Below are 20,101 nucleotides of genomic sequence, written 5' to 3' on the forward strand. Positions count from 1 at the left end.
TATACTACTAGTAAAGCATTTTATCCACAGTCTAATGAGCAAGGTCAATGTCTAAACAACTCAGTTGACCATTTACCAAAGATAACACTTATCATGCCGAATACGCCCACATAGCGTACTTTAGGCTCCCACAACAAAGAAAAGATCAAGGAATATAGGTCATCTGTTTCTTCCAAAGACAATCCGAGGATTCACTCAATAGCTAAGGCTCTGGCTTTTACCGATAGATAAGTCAATGGGTTTGCAATTTTGCATCTAGAATCGTTCTAGGATATTCCTTATATAAGTCATCGAAGACAAACCGAGAATTTTCCTAAAACAATCCCTAAGGATCATACATCCGAGCATATAAATTATATCACCCATGTCCATCATATCTAAAATAGAGGACTGCCCACCCTAGGTGCCGACCTTATAAATTCCTGGCTCATAATGACTAAGTAAGAAAAAAACTTCTTTTGGACCATTGATCATGCCTCAGTGGTCTTCATTGATCATCGTTGGCCTATCATGGCTTGACGAAATCTAAGAATCACTGTTTGGATAACTGCTTTAGGCTGTAAAAGATTTATTGGAACTAGCAACCTTTTTGCGCTCCTAACTTTTCACCATAAAAGTAGAAGGTAAATCCCTACGGATCTACTTATCCAATTCTCTAACGAGAAATCGGGTCACAATGTCCACAAATCAATGTTCCGAACTTATGTCAACCATAGCCTAAGTCGAAATAACCTCACTCTCCAGGAGGAAGTCTTCTCACGGTCTACACTTTTCTCAATGGTGCGACTTTTCGGTATCTAGCGAGCCTTATGTCTCAACAATGACTATCCAAATTACGCATAAATTTATAATAGTTTTGCGTCATAATGGAAAGTCAACCAAATTATAAAAAGGTTAATCCTCAAAGACTTTGTCTTAAACTGCGCAACATTGATCCACTTTCTAAAAATAGGGGACTAGAGCCTTAGGCATTATCCTAGGCTCTTTATCATCTTGTGGAGCAATCATGAATGTTTCCCTCTCAATCACCCAGTGATGACGTGAAAAATTTTCACATTCGCTACCACGCAACTAAGAATGTAGAGTATTCTTCTCTAATGGAGTAATCCATTAGTAGGCACATCGCTCCCACTGTCCCTAAGATATTGGAAATTTCTTTCCATTCTCAACTAGGCTACATAGAGCGCTATGCTTAGAATTCTCTATCTTATAGAGTTCCAAAAACTCTATTCACGTCACCTTTACTAATAAAACTTTATGTGACTTAGTTACACTACCACAAAGCTACTTACCTATATGCACATGACCCGGAGGGTTTGCATGACCGCATACAATAATGCGCCACACGACCCTTTGTGTTTACAAGACAGCATACAATAATGCGCTATGGAACCCTAGGTCTTAACTTCGCAATCTTATGAGAAGTAAAATAAAGATAAGCTGCTTAACGGTTACAGATCGCCCATAGATGGCTCTCCGCTAATCCATTACTCAAATAGAGTGTAAAATCTGATATGGAGGGCTCTTAGTTAGGGATATAGGCAACAAACTAGTGCAATTTCCAATTGGGAAACATCTTGCGCCATTATCCACCTAACATTAACAATATATAATTCCTTATCTCTACTACACCATTGTGTTGTATTAGGAATAATCAATTTTTTAAGCATCCATTTCTCTTCACAGAGTTTTCTAAAAAATAACTCAAATAGATACTCGCCACCTTGGTCAAAACTAAAAGCACAAAAGCTCTTATCTAATTGATCTCGACCTCATATGTGCAATGTCAAAAATCATCTCAAAACTTTTGACTTATGGGAGATCAAATAGCCTTGACTCAGATGCGTATCGTAATCTATAAATGTGTCGAGATTGAGGCTTAGCTATCATACCCTCACACATATCTAGTCACAAATATCATAGTGGACTAAATGCGCCAATACAAATGACCTTCTACGGCTTTCCTACTTACTTGTGCGCACCCATTGCGAACAAAGTTACACATTCATTGAGAGCAGAATGTCATAAGCGAGTGGGCCCGAGAAGGCCTACTCAAACCATCGTGTCATTATCTCATTAATGTGATTAAGTATAATAAGCCACTGGTTTATGACCAATGTCATAAACTAATTCCAATCATCTTAATGTGTGAGTTCTCGAAGACAAGTTTTAAAGGTTTAGGCCCAACTAGGTAATGACTCACGACTAAGTCATATTCACTAGATCATAAAAAGGATGTCATGGAGATATCAAGTGCGCCTAAGTCGCAAATTTAACTAGTAAGTGCTAATCCCCTGCACCTTCAAGTCAATTTTATTCTTCATACACTTTACTGCATCTAGTTGAAAGATGACGATACTCCTCTTGCCATCTCTGTTTCTCGCTTCATAGTTACTTGCAATTAATTCTACTATCCACAAGAAGGAGAGAATAAGCTATCAACTATGACAGCTCCTGAAGTAACTTAAGCGCGAATTAGGCCAAAGAGTCTAATTCAACACAACGCTCTTACAAGCGATGCGTCAAATTCTTAGAGTCATAACAACCTTGTCAGCCTTGACCTTTTCATTACTATGCTGCAACGTTTGCACTTAGTGGTAAACGTTATTCAAAACGTTAGCCTAGCTAAGGAATCATACCAAGAAGCCCCTCCTTATGTCTCACACTCAAGTGTGGAAACAGAAAGTGTCCAGACTAAGAAAAGTCGGCAATGCTAATAGATTTTGCAGCCACTAAGCGCTAATCTTTTCACTTAGTGTTAATAGATTTTGCAGCTTCTAAGCGCTAATCTTTTAACTTCACGTGATATTTCAACGCACACTATTATAGTGCATGAAATTTTTTGCTCCATCCATTCCCAATAATTGGGTAGAGAGCAAAATACTGCTCATACTGGCTACTTGTCTTACACTTGATGACTAATTTATTTAAGCTCGCATTTCTTGGATGACGTGACTCTTGAATGTTACTTCATCCAATGATGTAACATTATTTACAAGTCAAATTACAAAGTCAATCCGCGCAGCTCAATAGTCAAGATCATATACAGATCTATTGAGGGTTTACTAATTTCATAACTCCAAAACTCGCCAACCAAAACTACGTAGCGTGCTGCTAACCATAACGCACACATTTGTTTTTATTATGCCAAACAAGGCAACAAAACCACGGCGACTTTGAGTCATGTTTCCGTACTTTGGCTCAATTAAGACTTGACCTAAAGTCTAAAGAATGGGATTACATTGTTCACATTTAAACATCTTTACTAAGTCTAGGTCAACCAATTAACTTCCATAAGCTAAGTCAATTTAGAGAGAAATTCGTATTGGGATTAATTTGATTAGCATAATATAATTTTGCCACAAAAATCTAAATTAAATAGTGACAATATTACACAAGTCGCAAGATCGAAAATCTACTATGCTCGTAATCATCTCTTGCGCCACAGGTGACAATTATCCAAAATTTAATTTAATTTATGTGCAAAATATTAGTTTTCGGGAGTTAATCTACAAAGATTTCTCTCAACCGAATAACCTCCCACTACTATGGCATGTCAAAAGCATGATAAATTCCATACAATAGCATCTTAATGTAAATTTACAAATAACTCATGCTATATTCATTTAATAATGGAATTCAAATAAATAAATAAATAACTAATCATGCTTTTCTAATTACAACATATTAGAAACTCTAAAAAAAATATTATGCTGTATTAAATATTCAAATTATGCCATAACAGAAAGTACATCATCCTGAAATTTTCTGAAATTTTTCTGAAATTTTAAATAACTAAAAAACACACATAAAATTAGAAATAAATATTCCAGAATCTGGTAAAATACTACAACTATACCAGTAAATAGTAAACCATAACAGTAGTCTACAAAAAAAAAATTCAGCCCCAGAAACTTAATCATGCAACACCAAATGCATTTTAAAGCAAAAATAATGCATTATTATTTCAGGAAAAATATTTTTTTATTTTCATAAAATTTTCACAATTTTACAAAAGATATAAAATTTAATTCCGAGTCTAACGGTACCAACCATGCTTAAAACAAAGCTATACCGAATAAATTATGGCCAATTAACACAATTCAGAATTTAAAAAAAAACAAACAGAGCCTTAGAGTCAAGCCAGCGCGGAAAAAACGGCTGGGCTCGGCTCGGCTGGCCGCCGCTCAGCGCAACTCGGCGCGAGTCGGCTCAACGCGGTGCGGCGCGTGGCTGCGCACGTGGCGCGGCTCGAAGCGGTGCGGCTAACGTGCGCGCGTGGAAGGGAGGGGACAGTTCACGCGTAGGAAGCGCGCCTAGCGCGTCTCAGCGCGTGAGAGCGCGTGGTGGCACGTGGTGGTTCTGGGCAGTGTCATACAGCGCGTGAATCACACGCGCCGCCTTCCCAGGTGTTTTCTGGTCCGATTTTTGTACTGTCGGGCTCCATTTTTCCTAATAAAAACATTTATGGCATTAAAAATGACATTTAAACAACATAAAAATGAGGTATATCACTCTCTCAATCTAATGGAGTTAAAATGCAAAAAACCGTGCACTTCATCTTCCTCCTCCATTAATATTCATGCATATATCATGTATATATATTTATATAAAAAATATATACATATTTTAATGCATAAAAATAAGCACGAAAATACCCATATTTATGGCTCTGATACCAATGTAAACAAAGTATAACGCAGCGGAATAAAAATTATGGTCATACCTTTCAAACAGAGTCTGAATTGAAGGATCTCATGGATAAATCACGTGCTTCCTGAATCTGGTCAATCAACCCAGCAATGGGGTGATATTTCAATAGTGAATATCACCCACACAAACCACAGTGCAAATGGCTTTGATCGTTATTTTTGGGAGAGAGTCAGTATATGGGAAAAACTCAAACATACGTTATTTTTCCACACAATCACCCATATCCCATATATCAGATATATAATCTATTTATATCATTTATCCATATTTGTTATATGAGATAATATCTGATATCTATATCATCTATCCATATCATGATATGATAGATATATATCCTGAGCGGTTATCCAAATAGGTTTGAATTCAAATTCAAAACCCATTTGGATAAGGTTCAAAAGGTTCTGAGGGTCATGCCACATGGGTGCCCAATTTCTAACAATACCATATATCAATGATAATGTGGTATCACTATTATTTACATATTATTATATAATATATTATAAGACATACAAGACTTTTTTGCATGACATATAATACACTTGTTATAAATAATATCATATATTTCTAATTCTGATTTTTCACAAGGTCAATTGTTAAAAACAAAAAATTACAAACTTTCATATTAAATATTTAATATTTTGTGCTTAATATTAATTTAAAAATTATTATCTATTGTTATTGATTATGAGAAAAAAAAATTAAAATTTTATTAATAAGTGTCCCTTATAAATTATTTTTCTGGTTCCGTCACTACTTGCAAGCCTAGGTAAACTATATATCTAGTGTCAGGAGCGTGAGTACGAATTCACGAGTTACCATTATATAATTGAGTGACCATATTGCATTACACCACCCAAAAATAATCTAAGAAACTTTAACTTCTTAAGATTTAGGCTTTGTTTGGGGTGTACTAATAAGTACACATTTTTTATCTTTTTATTTTTTTTCATCTCATTACCTCTCTACTTTTCTGCACATCTTTTTATAAAAAGTTAAAAAGTATACTTATTTGGATCATTCTAAACCATCCCTTAATCCCAAAAATCACCGTACGTTATTAGGGTTTTTTATTTTTTATTTTAATAATCACGCAGTACAGTAGCAATAGGAACTGGAGAGAATAAAAGTGCAATTTCTGAGTGGTACCTATCACCAATAAACTACTCAAATCCGCCACGTACGGACATTTTGGAGTCGCATCTTCGAAGCGGAATTGTAACCCTCCTCCTTCCCTCTTCCTTTTTATTTATTTATTTATTTGTTTAGATGTGGTTTGGAGATAGAATATTTTAATAGCTTTTTAAATTTTTAATTAAAATATGAAATAAAAGAATTAATATATCTAGAATAGTTTTTTATTTTTTTATGAAATAATAAATATGCAAAAATGAAGAGAAAGTAAAATTTTTAATATTAGTTATAGAATTTTTTACTTTTTTAACATTTTTTTAACTTTTATACTGAAAATATTACAGGCCAAACGAGGCCTTGGTCTATAAAATCCCAACTAACTCAGATGCCTCTCTGAGCAATTCCATCCCCATAACGCCTCTCTCTCTCTCTCTCTCCCTTGAGAGAATCTGCATTGAAACTGAGAGCAATTGCAGAGCTCATCTACACACCTCAATCCTTTCGCTAATCCCAGTACGTATTCATATTCCTTCGTTCATCTATATCTATATATCTATATATCTATATATATATGAATGAGTCGTTTGTATTTTGTTAATGTTCTGTCGATCATAAAAAATGAATGAATCGTTTGTGTTTAGACTTTCGATCCGATGTTCTGTAAATTCACAGAGAGATGACTATAGAATGAACTGCTTTGATTCTGGGAAAAGAAAAATTGAATATCAAAACCAGGCTGTACTTAACTATGAAAAGTTGCGACTTTCGACAATAAAAACAAAAATTGAAATTTTTTTATGGACCTCCCATAAAAAACATAATGATTTATCGAGAGAGTCTGACGAGAATATAAAATCTTTTCGCTAAAAACCTCTTGTTGAAATCTATGCATTCAGGGGTTTGGAGTTGATAGAACCTTGAATTTAGCTTTACATACCATTGAATGAGCCTTTTCTTAAACCCTGACTGGAAGATTGCATGTTGGACTAACAAAGTGTTACTTTTTTTTTTTTTTTGGATGATCTGATTTTATAGTCTGTTAATGGGGCAAAAATTTTCATTATTTTTCTGTTTGGGTTTTATTTGCAAGGATTTTTAGGGCTTTTCACTGCCAGAAATGAATGGATTAGTGAAGATAACTTGTTTTTATTTCTTTGTCTTGTCTATTTATTGCTCTGTATGAAGATCAAGTTCTCAATAATTTCATTTCTTTTCTATAATTTCCTATCTACCGTCTGTTTGGTTTCTGGTGAAACTTAGACCTACTAAAGGATTGGAGCTAAAGAAATTGTTAAAAGTTTTCCCTATTCCCTTTAATTTCCATTTGACAAGTGAGAGAGCTTTAGCAATCTTTGGTTGGATTAAATATGTAAGCATATGCAACTTTTACAGACCCTTACCAGGTTCACGGTGCGCAATTGTTTTTATTTTTATAGATGATGAATTTCTTGTCTAATTTATTGTCCCACTAATATCTTGATTTTGATGATATCCATATGCCAAAAAGAAAAATTGGGTGCTATTATACCCTATGTTCTTGAAAACAATTGCAAAAATTTGTGTTGTTTGATAAGAATAACATTCTTTTTAGAAGCATCCATGAGCTAGATGCCTAGAAGTTGCTAAGCCTTTGTTTTCTGCCTCTGTCTTGCCAAACCCTCCCTCCTAATACATGTTCTGTAGCTGAACAATCTTATTGGTTTACCTTACTTTTTAATATGCAATTTCATAAATTTGACACTTAGGGGAATTGTCAACTTTTTTTATTTTTATTTTTATTTTTTTATATTATTAGTTAAGATGTTCTGTTGCAAAATTGCCTATCTGCTCCCTTTTCACCCATCAATGTTTAATTCTTTTCCTCCTTGGTAGATGAGAAATTGTTGTTTACAAGATTAATACCTTTTAAAATAAGCACTGCCATTAGTCCATGTTTAGCTTATTCTGTTCCCAAAGTTACCTTATAAAACTTGGATATTAAGGCCAAGTTTGGGATACTTAAAAAAAGTCAAAAAGTTACTCAAAAAATTAAAAAGTTAACATAATTCATTAAAAGTTAACAATTACGGCTGCACAACTCCCAATTCTAATTTTCCTCTACAAATCAATTTTTACAATTTTTTATTACACATTTTTCCATAAAAAGTCAAAAAGTTAACCCAAATATCTATATTTTTTCCCTCAACTTTTTAGTCCAAAAAGATAAAAAGTACACTTATTTAGGACATCCCAAATGTTAATGTACACTAAACCTAACCCACTAACCTAACCCACTACATCCACCCCACTAAACCTAACACACTTACCATCTCCACTACCACCCACCACCTCCACTACCATCCACTACCACCACTCACTTACCTCACACCTCTCCTATATAATAGCTTGTAACATACAAATCAATATATACAATCAATCTTGTAATCTACATCAATCAATAATACAAGAGTTTTAACATGGTATCAGAGCAATAGGTTAGCTCTTGGTGAGCTTCACCTTCCGGCGGGCGGCAACCTTGCCTTCACCGCCCGCCGGACCCTAACCTGTTACATAACCAAATCTCAAACAAACCTGATTCACACCTCCCAAAACATCTCATTTCATTCATCTGTTTCGTACCCTGTTGGCCTTCTTCCTTACCTTGCCGATCGGCGCCACCGCGCTACTTGCCTTGCTGTCACCGCCGTTAGATTTTCCGGCGTTGGTTCTCTACTCGCCGCCAGTGCTCTTCGCTTGTCATTTCTCTCCGCCGCCGCCGCTCATTATGGCTTGTTGAAGCCGCTCCTGCAGCGCCGCAGCCATGGCCTCCTGCTCCCTCGCCCGAGCCTGCTCTGCCTGCGCCTCCGCGCTCAGCTGCGCCGCCCTCGCAGATAGCTCGGCGTTGCGCCGCGCCGCCTTCTCCACCTTCGTCGCCGCTACCAAGTCTGCTATTTGTACCTGTACAGGAGCGGATACGATGGTTGGAAACCAGAGTCAGTGCAAGTCTATGGGTATTATACAGGCACTGTTTCCTTCTACTATAACACTTACATACCGAACTACAATCCAGTGAGGAGCACTGGCTTCAGAGAATCATACATACCGAAGTACAATCCATGATATACAATGATACCAACACATACGGCCGACACGCACATGCATCAAGAGACACCTTTTATTTTTTTTTATTTTTTTTTTATTCTTCCAACCCCACTCACACACACAGCCACGGGAGTGACTGCCAGCCACACAGACACCTTTTCTTTTTTTTATTTTTTTTATTATTCCTTGTTCCCCACTTTCCTCCTTTTATATATATATCTCTCTTTTTTCATTATCTTCTCTTCAAAACACTATTTTGATTCCACCCACTATTTTTTTTTGCATCCACCGCCCACTCACTCTCTCTCCTCACTTTTATATATATATATATCTTTTTTATTTTATCTTCTTTTTTTTTTTTTTTTTCAAAAAAAAAAAAAAAAAAAGGACAACCACGTTATTTCTCACTTTTCTTTTATTTTAATCTATATATATATTTATATATATTTTTTTTATAATATATTTTTCTTATCTCTCTGTTTATTTTATTTTATTTTCTTTTTCCATCAATATTTCCTTATTCTACAACTCGTTAGTGAGCATCCCCAAATATTTTTATCTATTTTCTTTATCTGTTGTTTTCTTTTATTTTATTTTTATTCTTCAACAAAACAACAACACCAAATAACACCACAAACATTCCACACACTTGTCATTTTTTCATGCCAGGGATCCATCCCGATCACCATTTTACACAAACAAACAAACAAAACAAAAAAAAAAAAAAAAAAAAAAAGAAAAACCAAAAAAAAAAAAAAAAAAAAAAAAAAAAAAAAAACAACAACAACAACAACAACAAAAACAACAAACAACGAAACAGTGGGCTTTTTCTTCTCTACTCTGCCGCCGGTCTTTTCTTCTTGCCTCCGTCCTGAGCAGCCCTTGACGGTGTTGCCTCCGTGTTTCCCACTCCACTGGGCATGATCAGTACTCCCTGCTCCTCCACTGCAGCATATGGCGGCCCTCCAAATCGGAACATCACGGTGGCCTTCCGCTTCAGCTCCTTGTTTTCTGCCCTTAGCACGCTTATCTCTGCTCGCGCATCCTTATACATGCGTTGGAGCAGAGCCAGCTGGGAGTTTAAATGCTGCACCTCATTTGTCCTACTCTGCAGCCGGTTCGACAAGTTTGTGACCGCCGTCATGCTTTCCACACATGCCTTCAGAGTATACTGATTGGCCTCCACATCCGACTGCACTGCCATTTTTTGCTCCACCGACTGCATCGGAAAGTTCAACGGAGCAAACCCCGTGGTGTTTGGTTGAGGTTCACGGGACACCGCACCATTTCTCTCTCCTGTGGACTCGTTCAGGTCGGGAAAGAGAGTCAGCAGACCACGGGACGACGAAGCCATTTTTTCTGGGCAACAGAGTGTTATAGAGAGTGTTACAGAGTATCTTCTCAGCAAAACCTTCTCAGCAAAACGAAGAGTTTTTCAGAGGATTTTCGCCAATTGTTTGTCTTCGCCTCTGCCTCAGCTCTGTCTTGGTTAAATAGCCGAGGCAGCCACGCGCATCGCGCGCCTCTTCTCGCCGACAAACTGGCACGCCTTTTCATGGCACGCCTTTTGATGCATTCGGGCACGCCTTTTGATGACACGCCTTTTGAGGATGCGGGCACACCTTTTGAGGGCACGACTTTTAAGGGCTTGATATCTACATCCATGTATATCTTTTGGGCAGCCTATATACACACTCATACAGTGTCTTTTACACCGGTCAGCTTTATCAATCCCTTTGTTTCAACCTCAAATAGGTTTCTATCTTCACACCTATTTGAGTTTGAGGGGGGGTTATACCAGTATCATGTATAAGTCGCTCATGGCGCACTCCCTAAGTCGCCTCCTCGGTGCACCACCACAGCTTCTACAACGGTCCGGCATGACCTCGTAAACTGTCCTGCTACATCGGTCCGACATGACCCCATAAACTGTCTTCTACAACGGTCTGACACGACCACACAGTGTCTGCTACATCGGTCCGACATGACCCCGTAAACTGTCTTCTACAACGGTCCGACATGACCCCGTAAACTGTCCTACTACATCGGTCCGACATGACCCCGTAAACTGTCTTCTACAACGGTCCGACATGACCCCGTAAACTGTCTTTTACAACGGTCCGACATGACCCCGTAAACTGTCCTGCTACATCGGTCCGACATGACCCCGTAAACTGTCCTGCTACATCGGTCCGACATGACCCCGTAAACTGTCCTGCTACAACGGTCCGACATGACCCCGTAAACTGTCCTGCTACAACGGTCCGACATGACCCCGTAAACTGTCTTCTACATCTGACACGACCACACAGTGTCTGCTTCAACGGTCCGACATGACCCCGTAAACTGTCTGCTACAACGGTCTGACACGACCATACCGTGTCTCCTATCCTGTTTTATTTTATTTATCAGTTTATTTTTCTGTTTTGTAACTCTCTCCAAACTCAAGTTGGTTTGTGTCTAACCTCCTTGAGTTTGAGGGGGGCTGTTAATGTACACTAAACCTAACCCACTAACCTAACCCACTACATCCACCCCACTAAACCTAACACACTTACCATCTCCACTACCACCCACCACCTCCACTACCATCCACTACCACCACTCACTTACCTCACACCTCTCCTATATAATAGCTTGTAACATACAAATCAATATATACAATCAATCTTGTAATCTACATCAATCAATAATACAAGAGTTTTAACACCAAACAACCCCTAAATCTTTTAAACTTTTCGATATCTCTCCAGGGTTAAAAGAGTGGTCTCTAGAACAAATTGCAAGATAAGATTCACAAGAACCATGGCCTGTGATCAGTACTTTGCCCAGTAGTGGAATTCCATCTCAGCCACAGCATCCGAGTCTGAAAATATTTCGGGCTGCTTCGACTGCAACATCTGCTTGGACTTTGTATCTGACCCGGTAGTTACCCTCTGTGGCCATCTCTACTGTTGGCCCTGCATCTACAAATGGTTTCATTTCCAGAGCGCTTCTCTTGCTTCAGATGAGCACCCTCAGTGCCCGGTCTGCAAATCCAAAATATCCCACAACACGGTGGTCCCACTCTACGGTCGTGGTCATATCCCAAATGAATCTGAGCTGCAAAGCAAGGCACCTTCTCTCAGTGTGTCCATACCACCAAGACCACCCGCTTGCGGTACCAAAGCACTCATGACTATGTCCCAACCTGGTCAGCAGCTTCCATACCGTAATCCTTATCAGCATCAACAATATTCTGCTTATCCACATGCCAATTATCAGGAAGATTCTTCGCCACCATCATCATTTAGTCTTAGAAGGAGTACAGCAATGGGAGTTGTTTATCCGGCTATGGGGATGTTTGGGGAGATGGTTTATGGAAGGCTGTTTGGAAACTCGGAAAGTTTGCATACTTATCCCAATTCGTATCACCAAATGGGGAGTAGCAGCCCGAGGTTGAGGAGGAGGGAGATGGAGGCTGACAAGTCTTTAAACAGAATTTCATTTTTTCTATTCTGTTGCTTTGTTTTATGTCTTCTCCTTTTTTGAGTTTAGGCTTAAATCTGTGTATAGATTGTGAAATTATGCATTGCTTGAAAATATGAGTTGCTTTTTATATATATGCTATGTATAGATTTCACATTATTCCAATTGCATCTTAATGACACTTATTCATTCTAGATTTCACAATGTCATTTGTGTCTGGTTTTATATATATATATATATATAAAAAATGAAGAAAAATGAATATTTCTCTCACTGGAACCATTTGGATTAGGTGTGGCCTCAGTAGAAAATTCTCTGTTTCCCTTTGCTGTACCCAAAAAAGGTTAACAAAATTTGACTTTTTAAAACTCTAGTATAACGAAAATTGAATTTTAGGGGTTGTTTGGGATTATCTAAATAAGTATATTTTTTGACTTTTTATGAAATATTAGGTTGGATCTGGATTGGATTTGAATTGATGTATTAGAGAGATGATGTGATTTATATATTTTTGTTTGGTGAATCAAGTGGTCTCAAAGGTTGAAACAAAGGTTGAAACGTATGATGTTAGAGAAATTATTCAATATTTTTGGAATATTACGTGTCTGTACTCATTAATCAATCATCATTTAATATGTCTCTTCATATTTTTCAATCACCCAACATAATATTTTATCTACCCATCTTCTTCACCAATTATAATACTACGAAATATTACGTATTCATGATCTGAGATTACTGAATAATTATCCCATTATAATTGGTTGATCATTTCTAGACCACCCTTTCCACTTTCCATCATCTCAAAACAACTACACGTGATTTGGAGAAATTATATGGCGCATTATAGATAATACATTATAGAAAATCTGAATTCATTAGTAATGAATATTTTATTGTTGTTTTAGTAATTTAAACGTGAGAATAAATATTTTGATAAAATAATGTTTTCATTCTATTATTTATTTTAATAAACTAAACACTACCTTATGAATTAATTTCTTTTGAATTAAAGTTTGAGCGGGTGAAAGGCCCGTTGAATATTTTGATTGCGTGAATATAATTTTTTTTTTCTAATTTAAAAGACAAATAAACTCTATTGACAGGCTAGTAGTGGCAGAGCCAGAAAATTAAATTAGAGGGGCACTTTTTAATTACAATAATTTTTACAAAAAATATTTTATGTAAGTTTTTACACTTGATTTCAAGAAACATAAAAATAAATAATTAGTGTGTTTGATTTCAGTTTTCTGAATTCAGTTTTTTGAAAACTGAGTTTTTTTATTTTTCGTATTTTTTTATTTTTAGTGAGTATTTTTTGAATTTTAAGTAATTTTTTTACTTTTTTAGATGCACCTTACTTAGATATATCTAAATAGTAAAATATTTGTGAAAAAATATTTTAAAAAATTAATAAATACACAAAAATACAAAAAAAATATATTGAATTTTCGTTTTTGTTTGTTTGTTTGTATTTTTTGGTATTTAATGTACTTTTTAAATATTTTTTTCACAAATATTATACTTTTTAAGTGTATTTATGTTAGGTGTGTCTAAAAATTTGAAAAAAATAACTTAAAATATTAAAAAAATTCATTCAAAACATTAAAATACGAAAAATAAAAAAGTATAATTTTCTGAAAGCTGGAAACAAACAAGCTGAATGTTATTTGTAACTATTGTATCATGGACAATACAAAAAAAATATGGATATAAGCCTTAAAATAAATTATATAATGATAAAGGGTGATAATTCAGTACTCCCGGAGTATGGACACATGGTGCTCCATAATGTTTTGATTGGTGGAAAGAGACAAGGGCCCACGATTTATGTTGGAGATGGGGGACAACATGGGGCTAACTAATTGGTGATTGGTTTGGAGTATGGACACGTGGTGCTCCGGGAGTATTGAATAATTTCCCAATGATAAATTGTTTTTTGATACAAAATTTGATTAAAAATTCAATATAATGGTAATACCATGTCATCATTGGTATGTGATATCACCCATTAATTTGTCAAATGTAATTAACATTCCAATAAATTTCATATCTTTATAGTGAGATTATTTATTTTTACATATCACTAATAATGACATCGCTGTTACATTCAAAAAATTTCATAATTAATATGGTTTATTTATAATATTCTCTCTATTTTCAATTAAAATAACTATTATTATTTTTATAATTTTTAAAATGTCATTGATATTTCACTCTAATAATATTTCTATAATTTTTTGTTTAAAATATTTTCTTTTTGTTTGTAAAAAAAAAAAAAATATTTCCCAAAATTCAAAGGGGCACGTGACCCATGGTCTCATGCGCCCTCCGCGACTGCATGCTAGTCATAGAATCATCTTTTTTGGTAACTAAAGAAAAATTATGAAGTACAATGAATTCATTTAAATCTCTCTTCGTGAAATGTCCAATCTCATCCTAACCCGGTGAATGGGACATGGGATCACTTGTACTTTTGGTTGGTCCATATAAAAAATCGAACAATACATAACTAGAAGAGAGATGAGGTTAGGATGAGGTTGGACATTTCACGTGGGTGTTGTTGAGTGGTATGACCCCAATGTCTCAAATTCAACTCTTTTTAGAGTTAGCTATTCAAATCACATTACATATAATTGGTATGATAAATCTTTTAAAATTAGACAAATTGTACTCATGGTTAAAAGTGTGAGTTTGAATTTTATCTATATGCAAATTTATGACTTATCGCTACATGATTAAATACCTTTATTGTATAGCATCATCCAAGAATGACCTCTAAAGCCTTAACTCCATTAAAGTCTAATCTCAAAAGTCACCTTTTATGACTAGACATTTTTTAACATACTAGTAGAATTTATTACATAATAATTTAAAAATTATTTGGTGATTTTGAAAATACTATTTATAGGGCTGGTTTTGGGTGTTCTAAAAAAGTGAACTTTTTTCTTTTTGGACTAAAAAAGTTGAGAAAAAAATATAGAGGTTTGTGTTAACTTTTTAGCTTTTTATGAAAAAATGTGTATTAAAATATTGTATAAAAAAAGTGTGTAAGAGATGATTAGTGTGAGGTGGGCCCCAGCCGTACAACCGGCTGGAGTGAATTGGCTATGGAAATTATTGCCTAATTTTTGTACAAAGCGCTGGATGGTTTTGTTTGGCCTGTGGGGGTTATCACAGGTCCCATTTTAATAATCTGAACCGTTCAATGTGTGTAACTCGTCGAACACTATGTATCTATAAAAAATCACGTTAATCGGACATCGATAGCTATCTGATCAGACTTATTTATTTTTCAATCATTAATTATAACACCATCCATTTTTTGTACATAACTGATTTGATCATATAGTTATCGATATCCAATCAATGTGATTTTTTGCAGATATATAGTACTCGACGAGTTCTACACATTTAACGGTTCAGATTATCAAAACGAAATCTATGATAGGCCCCACAGGCCGAACAGCGGTGTGTGTGCAAATCACACCCAATCCTTTCATTTAGGTGCACTGCCGCTGCACAGCAACTGGCTTGTTGTCAATTCGGTGTGTACTTGGGCAGAAAAAAATTAAATTTTTTTTTTTTGGTGAATAGTGATATCTTTTTGGATTTTGAAGTAACTTTTTGGATTTTTGACTTATATAGTATAAACCAAACCAGGCCTTAAACTGTGACATTTCCCTTGCTATTTCTTTAGAATGATATAAAATAAAATCACCATGCTTTATCTAATAAAAAATAAATAAATTAAGACACCAAAGTATGTTTGCACATTGTGCCGTTTTTGAGAACCAAAATAAGAAGTCACATTTTTTATCTTTGGTCCAAAAACGCAAAGGGAAGGTTAGGAAGTTGTGCCGTTTTGCCAATACATAATTTTTCAAAATAAAAAGCCACGTTTGCACATTGTGCCGTTTTGCCAATACATAATTTTTCTTGAATGCTGATGAGTGTAATGACGACACTTGCGCATGGAAGGTTAGGAGACGACGACCTTGAGATGGTGTGGCTATTATGCAGAGGTTCAGTCACTGCTGTGTCAGCATTTGGGTTTATTTTGGATTCATTTCCACGATTCTAATTGTTTATTTTTTTAGAATATATATTAAGTAATATTTACTTTTAAAAAGTTAAGTTGATCTGAATAATCATTTTGATAGAATTATTTTTGTATTTAGTTTTTTACTTCAAATCAAATTTTATAGATAGAAATGTAATTCGATGGAATAGTTAACAATATCTGATTAATTTGATTTTTTATACATATATTTAACTTGATATATAACGGTTCGAATCGTCGATCAACCCCGAAATGGATCCTTGTGCCTCCCGCACAACAGCCGCACAATCTTCATGAATGAAGACTAAGGCCCCGTTTGTTTTGGGGTATAAGAGGAGGATGGAGATTAGGATAGCTATGGGTCCCATTTAATGTCCTGTTTGTTTATAGAGTTAAGGAATGGACTAATAAGCCGAACAGCTTAAGATAGGCCTTGTAGATGGGATTCGAATAGGCCTCCAGGACTTGGTATTAGAAAAATAGTCCGGCAGATTAGAAATTTTTTATTTTTATTTATTTTTTATTTTATTTTTTACATGTCGGGCATTTTTTTGTGAACATTAATGTTTAATTTTTTATATTTTTTGTTAAGTAAAAATCATTATTTTATTTATTTTATTTTTTTCTAAAATTTTTGCCCTCACTATCAATCCCCTCTATTTTACCTCTAAAAATAAACGGGGCGTAAGAGTGTAAAATCGGCTTATCGACTCGCGACTCATCCGAAACCCATTCACAGTCCGGAGTGGCCCAACCAGCCCAGGCCCTAGAGCCCAAGGAATAGAGGTTTATGAGCATGTTTGATTAGGTGGATTAGAGTATGTGATTGAGATTATTAATCTGTGGGCCCAATTATCCTATGTTTGTTTTAACATTTTGGTTTAGGATAATTAATCCAATAGATAATTAATCCAACAAATTTGTAGGACTATTAGTAATGGAGTAAGGATGAGATTATTAATCCAATGGATATTAATCCAATTGAATAGTGAATACCACACTAATTTAATAGAATTATTAATATTTCACAATTAATTTTATGAATCAAACATGACCTATGACCTATGGGTCATAACTTATCAGTCTCATCAACCTTTCATAAAATTATCTATTTATTTATTTGGCTAAACTTAAAAACAGAAAATTCTTTGTCAGATTCAACCTTAAAATTTAATTATAAATTCATGAAAAGAATTATGATTTTACTTTTTAATGTATACAAAATTTATCATTCATTCAAAAATATTTTAAAAAAATGTACTGATGTGACATTGCCTCAACTTAAAAAATCATTACTTTTTATTTTAAAAATTAAATTTTTTTGATTCAATTATTAAAAAAATCACTAAAAATTAAAAAATCAAATTTATTTAAAAAATTGGATTGTTTTCTATAATTTTTTTTTATAAAATGTATAAAATTATTAAGATCGACTAGTTGAGGCAGATATAAAAAGTACAAAAAAATTTACATAATTTTAAAAAAAATCACAAAAAATGAAACCGAATCAAATTTAAAGAACTAATTAGCAAAAAATAAAAAATAAAGTTGGTACGAAGTTGTCGAGATTGGTCTAGACCTATGAACCTATGTTATTCTACAAAAGTAAATAAATAAGACATTTTAGTCCTACGTGGAAGCACAAATTAGGTAGAATATTTGACATAATTTGTGAAATAATAAAAGAGAAATTGTCTTAGATTTGATTTGAACCTATAACTTTAATGTTAATATATCGAGTATTAATTGATGAATCAAATATATCTCTTAAATAAAAATAATTTTCGTACTTTCATACTTCAATTAAAGTAATATTTTTTTTCCACCTATATATTAATGGGCGAATATTATTCCCATCTCCAAAACAGAACATGAACTCCATATAAAATATTTAGTAAATTTAAATTAAAAAATAAAAATAGAATGGAAGATAATGTTCATTTATTTGTCAAGTAGATGATGAAAATCAATAGTCTACTCTCTCTACTGGCTCCAACTTGAACAATCCAAACTTTTCTTCTCATCTTTGTCTGACTAAAGGTTGGTTGAGATGTCCTATCAGAAAAGAAAAGCACATCTGCTATTCTCTTCTCTGAGGGACATTACATGATTGTGGGACATTACATGATTGTGGGAGGAGAAGAAAAAAATAACTAACACATAATGCTATTCTCTTCTTTCACTTGCATATAGTTCTTCGTATTCTCTTTCCAAATCATCATAATACAATGTTAAATAATGATTGAGTTTCTTTCAAATAGAATGTGTCTGACTCACTATGAGTTCTGTTTTGATACTTATAATTGTTCATTTTATGGAATTGTTAATATACATCATTCATGAAAAAATTTAGATTGATCCTATAATCAAAATATTTTCATTTTATTACATTTGTCTTTGAAAAATTTGGCAACAAACATGTTTTTAAAAATAAATCATCTTTTTTTTTTTTTTTTTTTTTAAGAGACACAAGATAAAATGAAAAAATTATGATAAGGTCGGCTTAATTTTTTTTATAGACAATATATACTGAGGGTCGTACAAAATAAACTGTTCATATTATTAAAACGAGATTTATGATGGAACTCACGAATCTCTCAAATTTTCTCAACTTTAAATTTCAACTTAAAAAAAATCCTACCCTTAAAGCTTCGTTTGGCATTGACTAATATAACTAACTTTTTTGTCTTATGACTTTTTTGGCTTGGCTTTTTTAGCCTCGTTTGGTTTGGATTTTTTAGTTTTTTTTTGATTTTTGTGAGAGAAAAAATATAATGATTATGAGTTGGATATGATATTTTGTTTTATTAGCTTATTTAGCCTATTTTATCATTTTGTATTTTTTTTATCCCTAAATAATAGCCAAACTAGGGCTAAATAAAAGTTGGAATTTTGGTTCAATGCTAAGGGTGTGTTTGGTAACGTTTACGTTTTCAGTTTATATTTACAAAAATTTTATAAACTGGTTTTTGTTTATTTTTTGTTTATTTTTAGAAAAACATAAACTACAAACGTGTTTGGTAATTGACAAAATGTTTAAAAAAAAATTAAAATATAAAAAAGAGTGAGAAATGGCGAGTGGTGGCAAGTGGCGGTGGAAGACGGTGGTGGAAAGTGGTGACGGTGGGTGGTGGTAGTGGTGGTGGTGGTGGATGGGTGGGTGGGTGATGGTGGCGGGTAGTAGCGAGTGAGTGATGGTGGTGGTGGTGGTGGTGGCGGGTGGTGGTAGCGGGTAGGTGGCGGGTGGTGGTGGTGAGTGGATGGGTAACGGTGGCGGGTGGTGGGTGGTAGCAAATGGGTGGTGGTGGCAGGTGGGCGGCGGATGGCAGGTGGTGGTAGGTGGTGGCGAGTGGTGATGGTGGGTGGGTGGGTGGGTGACGGCGGCGGGTGGTGGGTGGTAACGAGTGGGTGGTGGTGGTGATGGTGGCGGGTGGTGATGGTGGGTGGGTGGGTAACGGTGGTGGGTGGTGGTGGCGGTGGTGGCGGCGGGTGGTGGGTGGTGGTGGCAGGTGGGTGGCGGGTGGTGGTGGTGGTGGTGGGTGGGTGGGTGGGTGGGTGGGTGGCGGTGGCGGGTGATAGGTGGTAACGAGTGGGTGGTGGTGTCGGGTGGCGGGTGGTGGTGGCAGGTGGGTGGCAGGTGAGTGA

The 20,101-nt window shown here is 35.2% G+C and overlaps 1 protein-coding gene across 1 annotated transcript; it reads left to right on the plus strand.

Annotated features, from left to right (window-relative positions):
- The first annotated feature begins 11,715 nt into the window (after window positions 1–11,715).
- On the plus strand, window positions 11,716–12,597 carry LOC114313577 (E3 ubiquitin-protein ligase RMA1H1). The gene is given in 1 exon segment (XM_082887851.1): window positions 11,716–12,597. A coding segment is annotated over 1 exon segment (726 nt). The 5' UTR covers window positions 11,716–11,730; the 3' UTR covers window positions 12,457–12,597.
- The last annotated feature ends 7,504 nt before the right edge of the window (window positions 12,598–20,101 follow it).

The sequence above is a fragment of the Camellia sinensis genome, chromosome 9 (assembly GCF_055761805.1).
Source record: "Camellia sinensis isolate YWXY chromosome 9, ASM5576180v1, whole genome shotgun sequence".
NCBI classification, from domain to species: domain Eukaryota; kingdom Viridiplantae; phylum Streptophyta; class Magnoliopsida; order Ericales; family Theaceae; genus Camellia; species Camellia sinensis.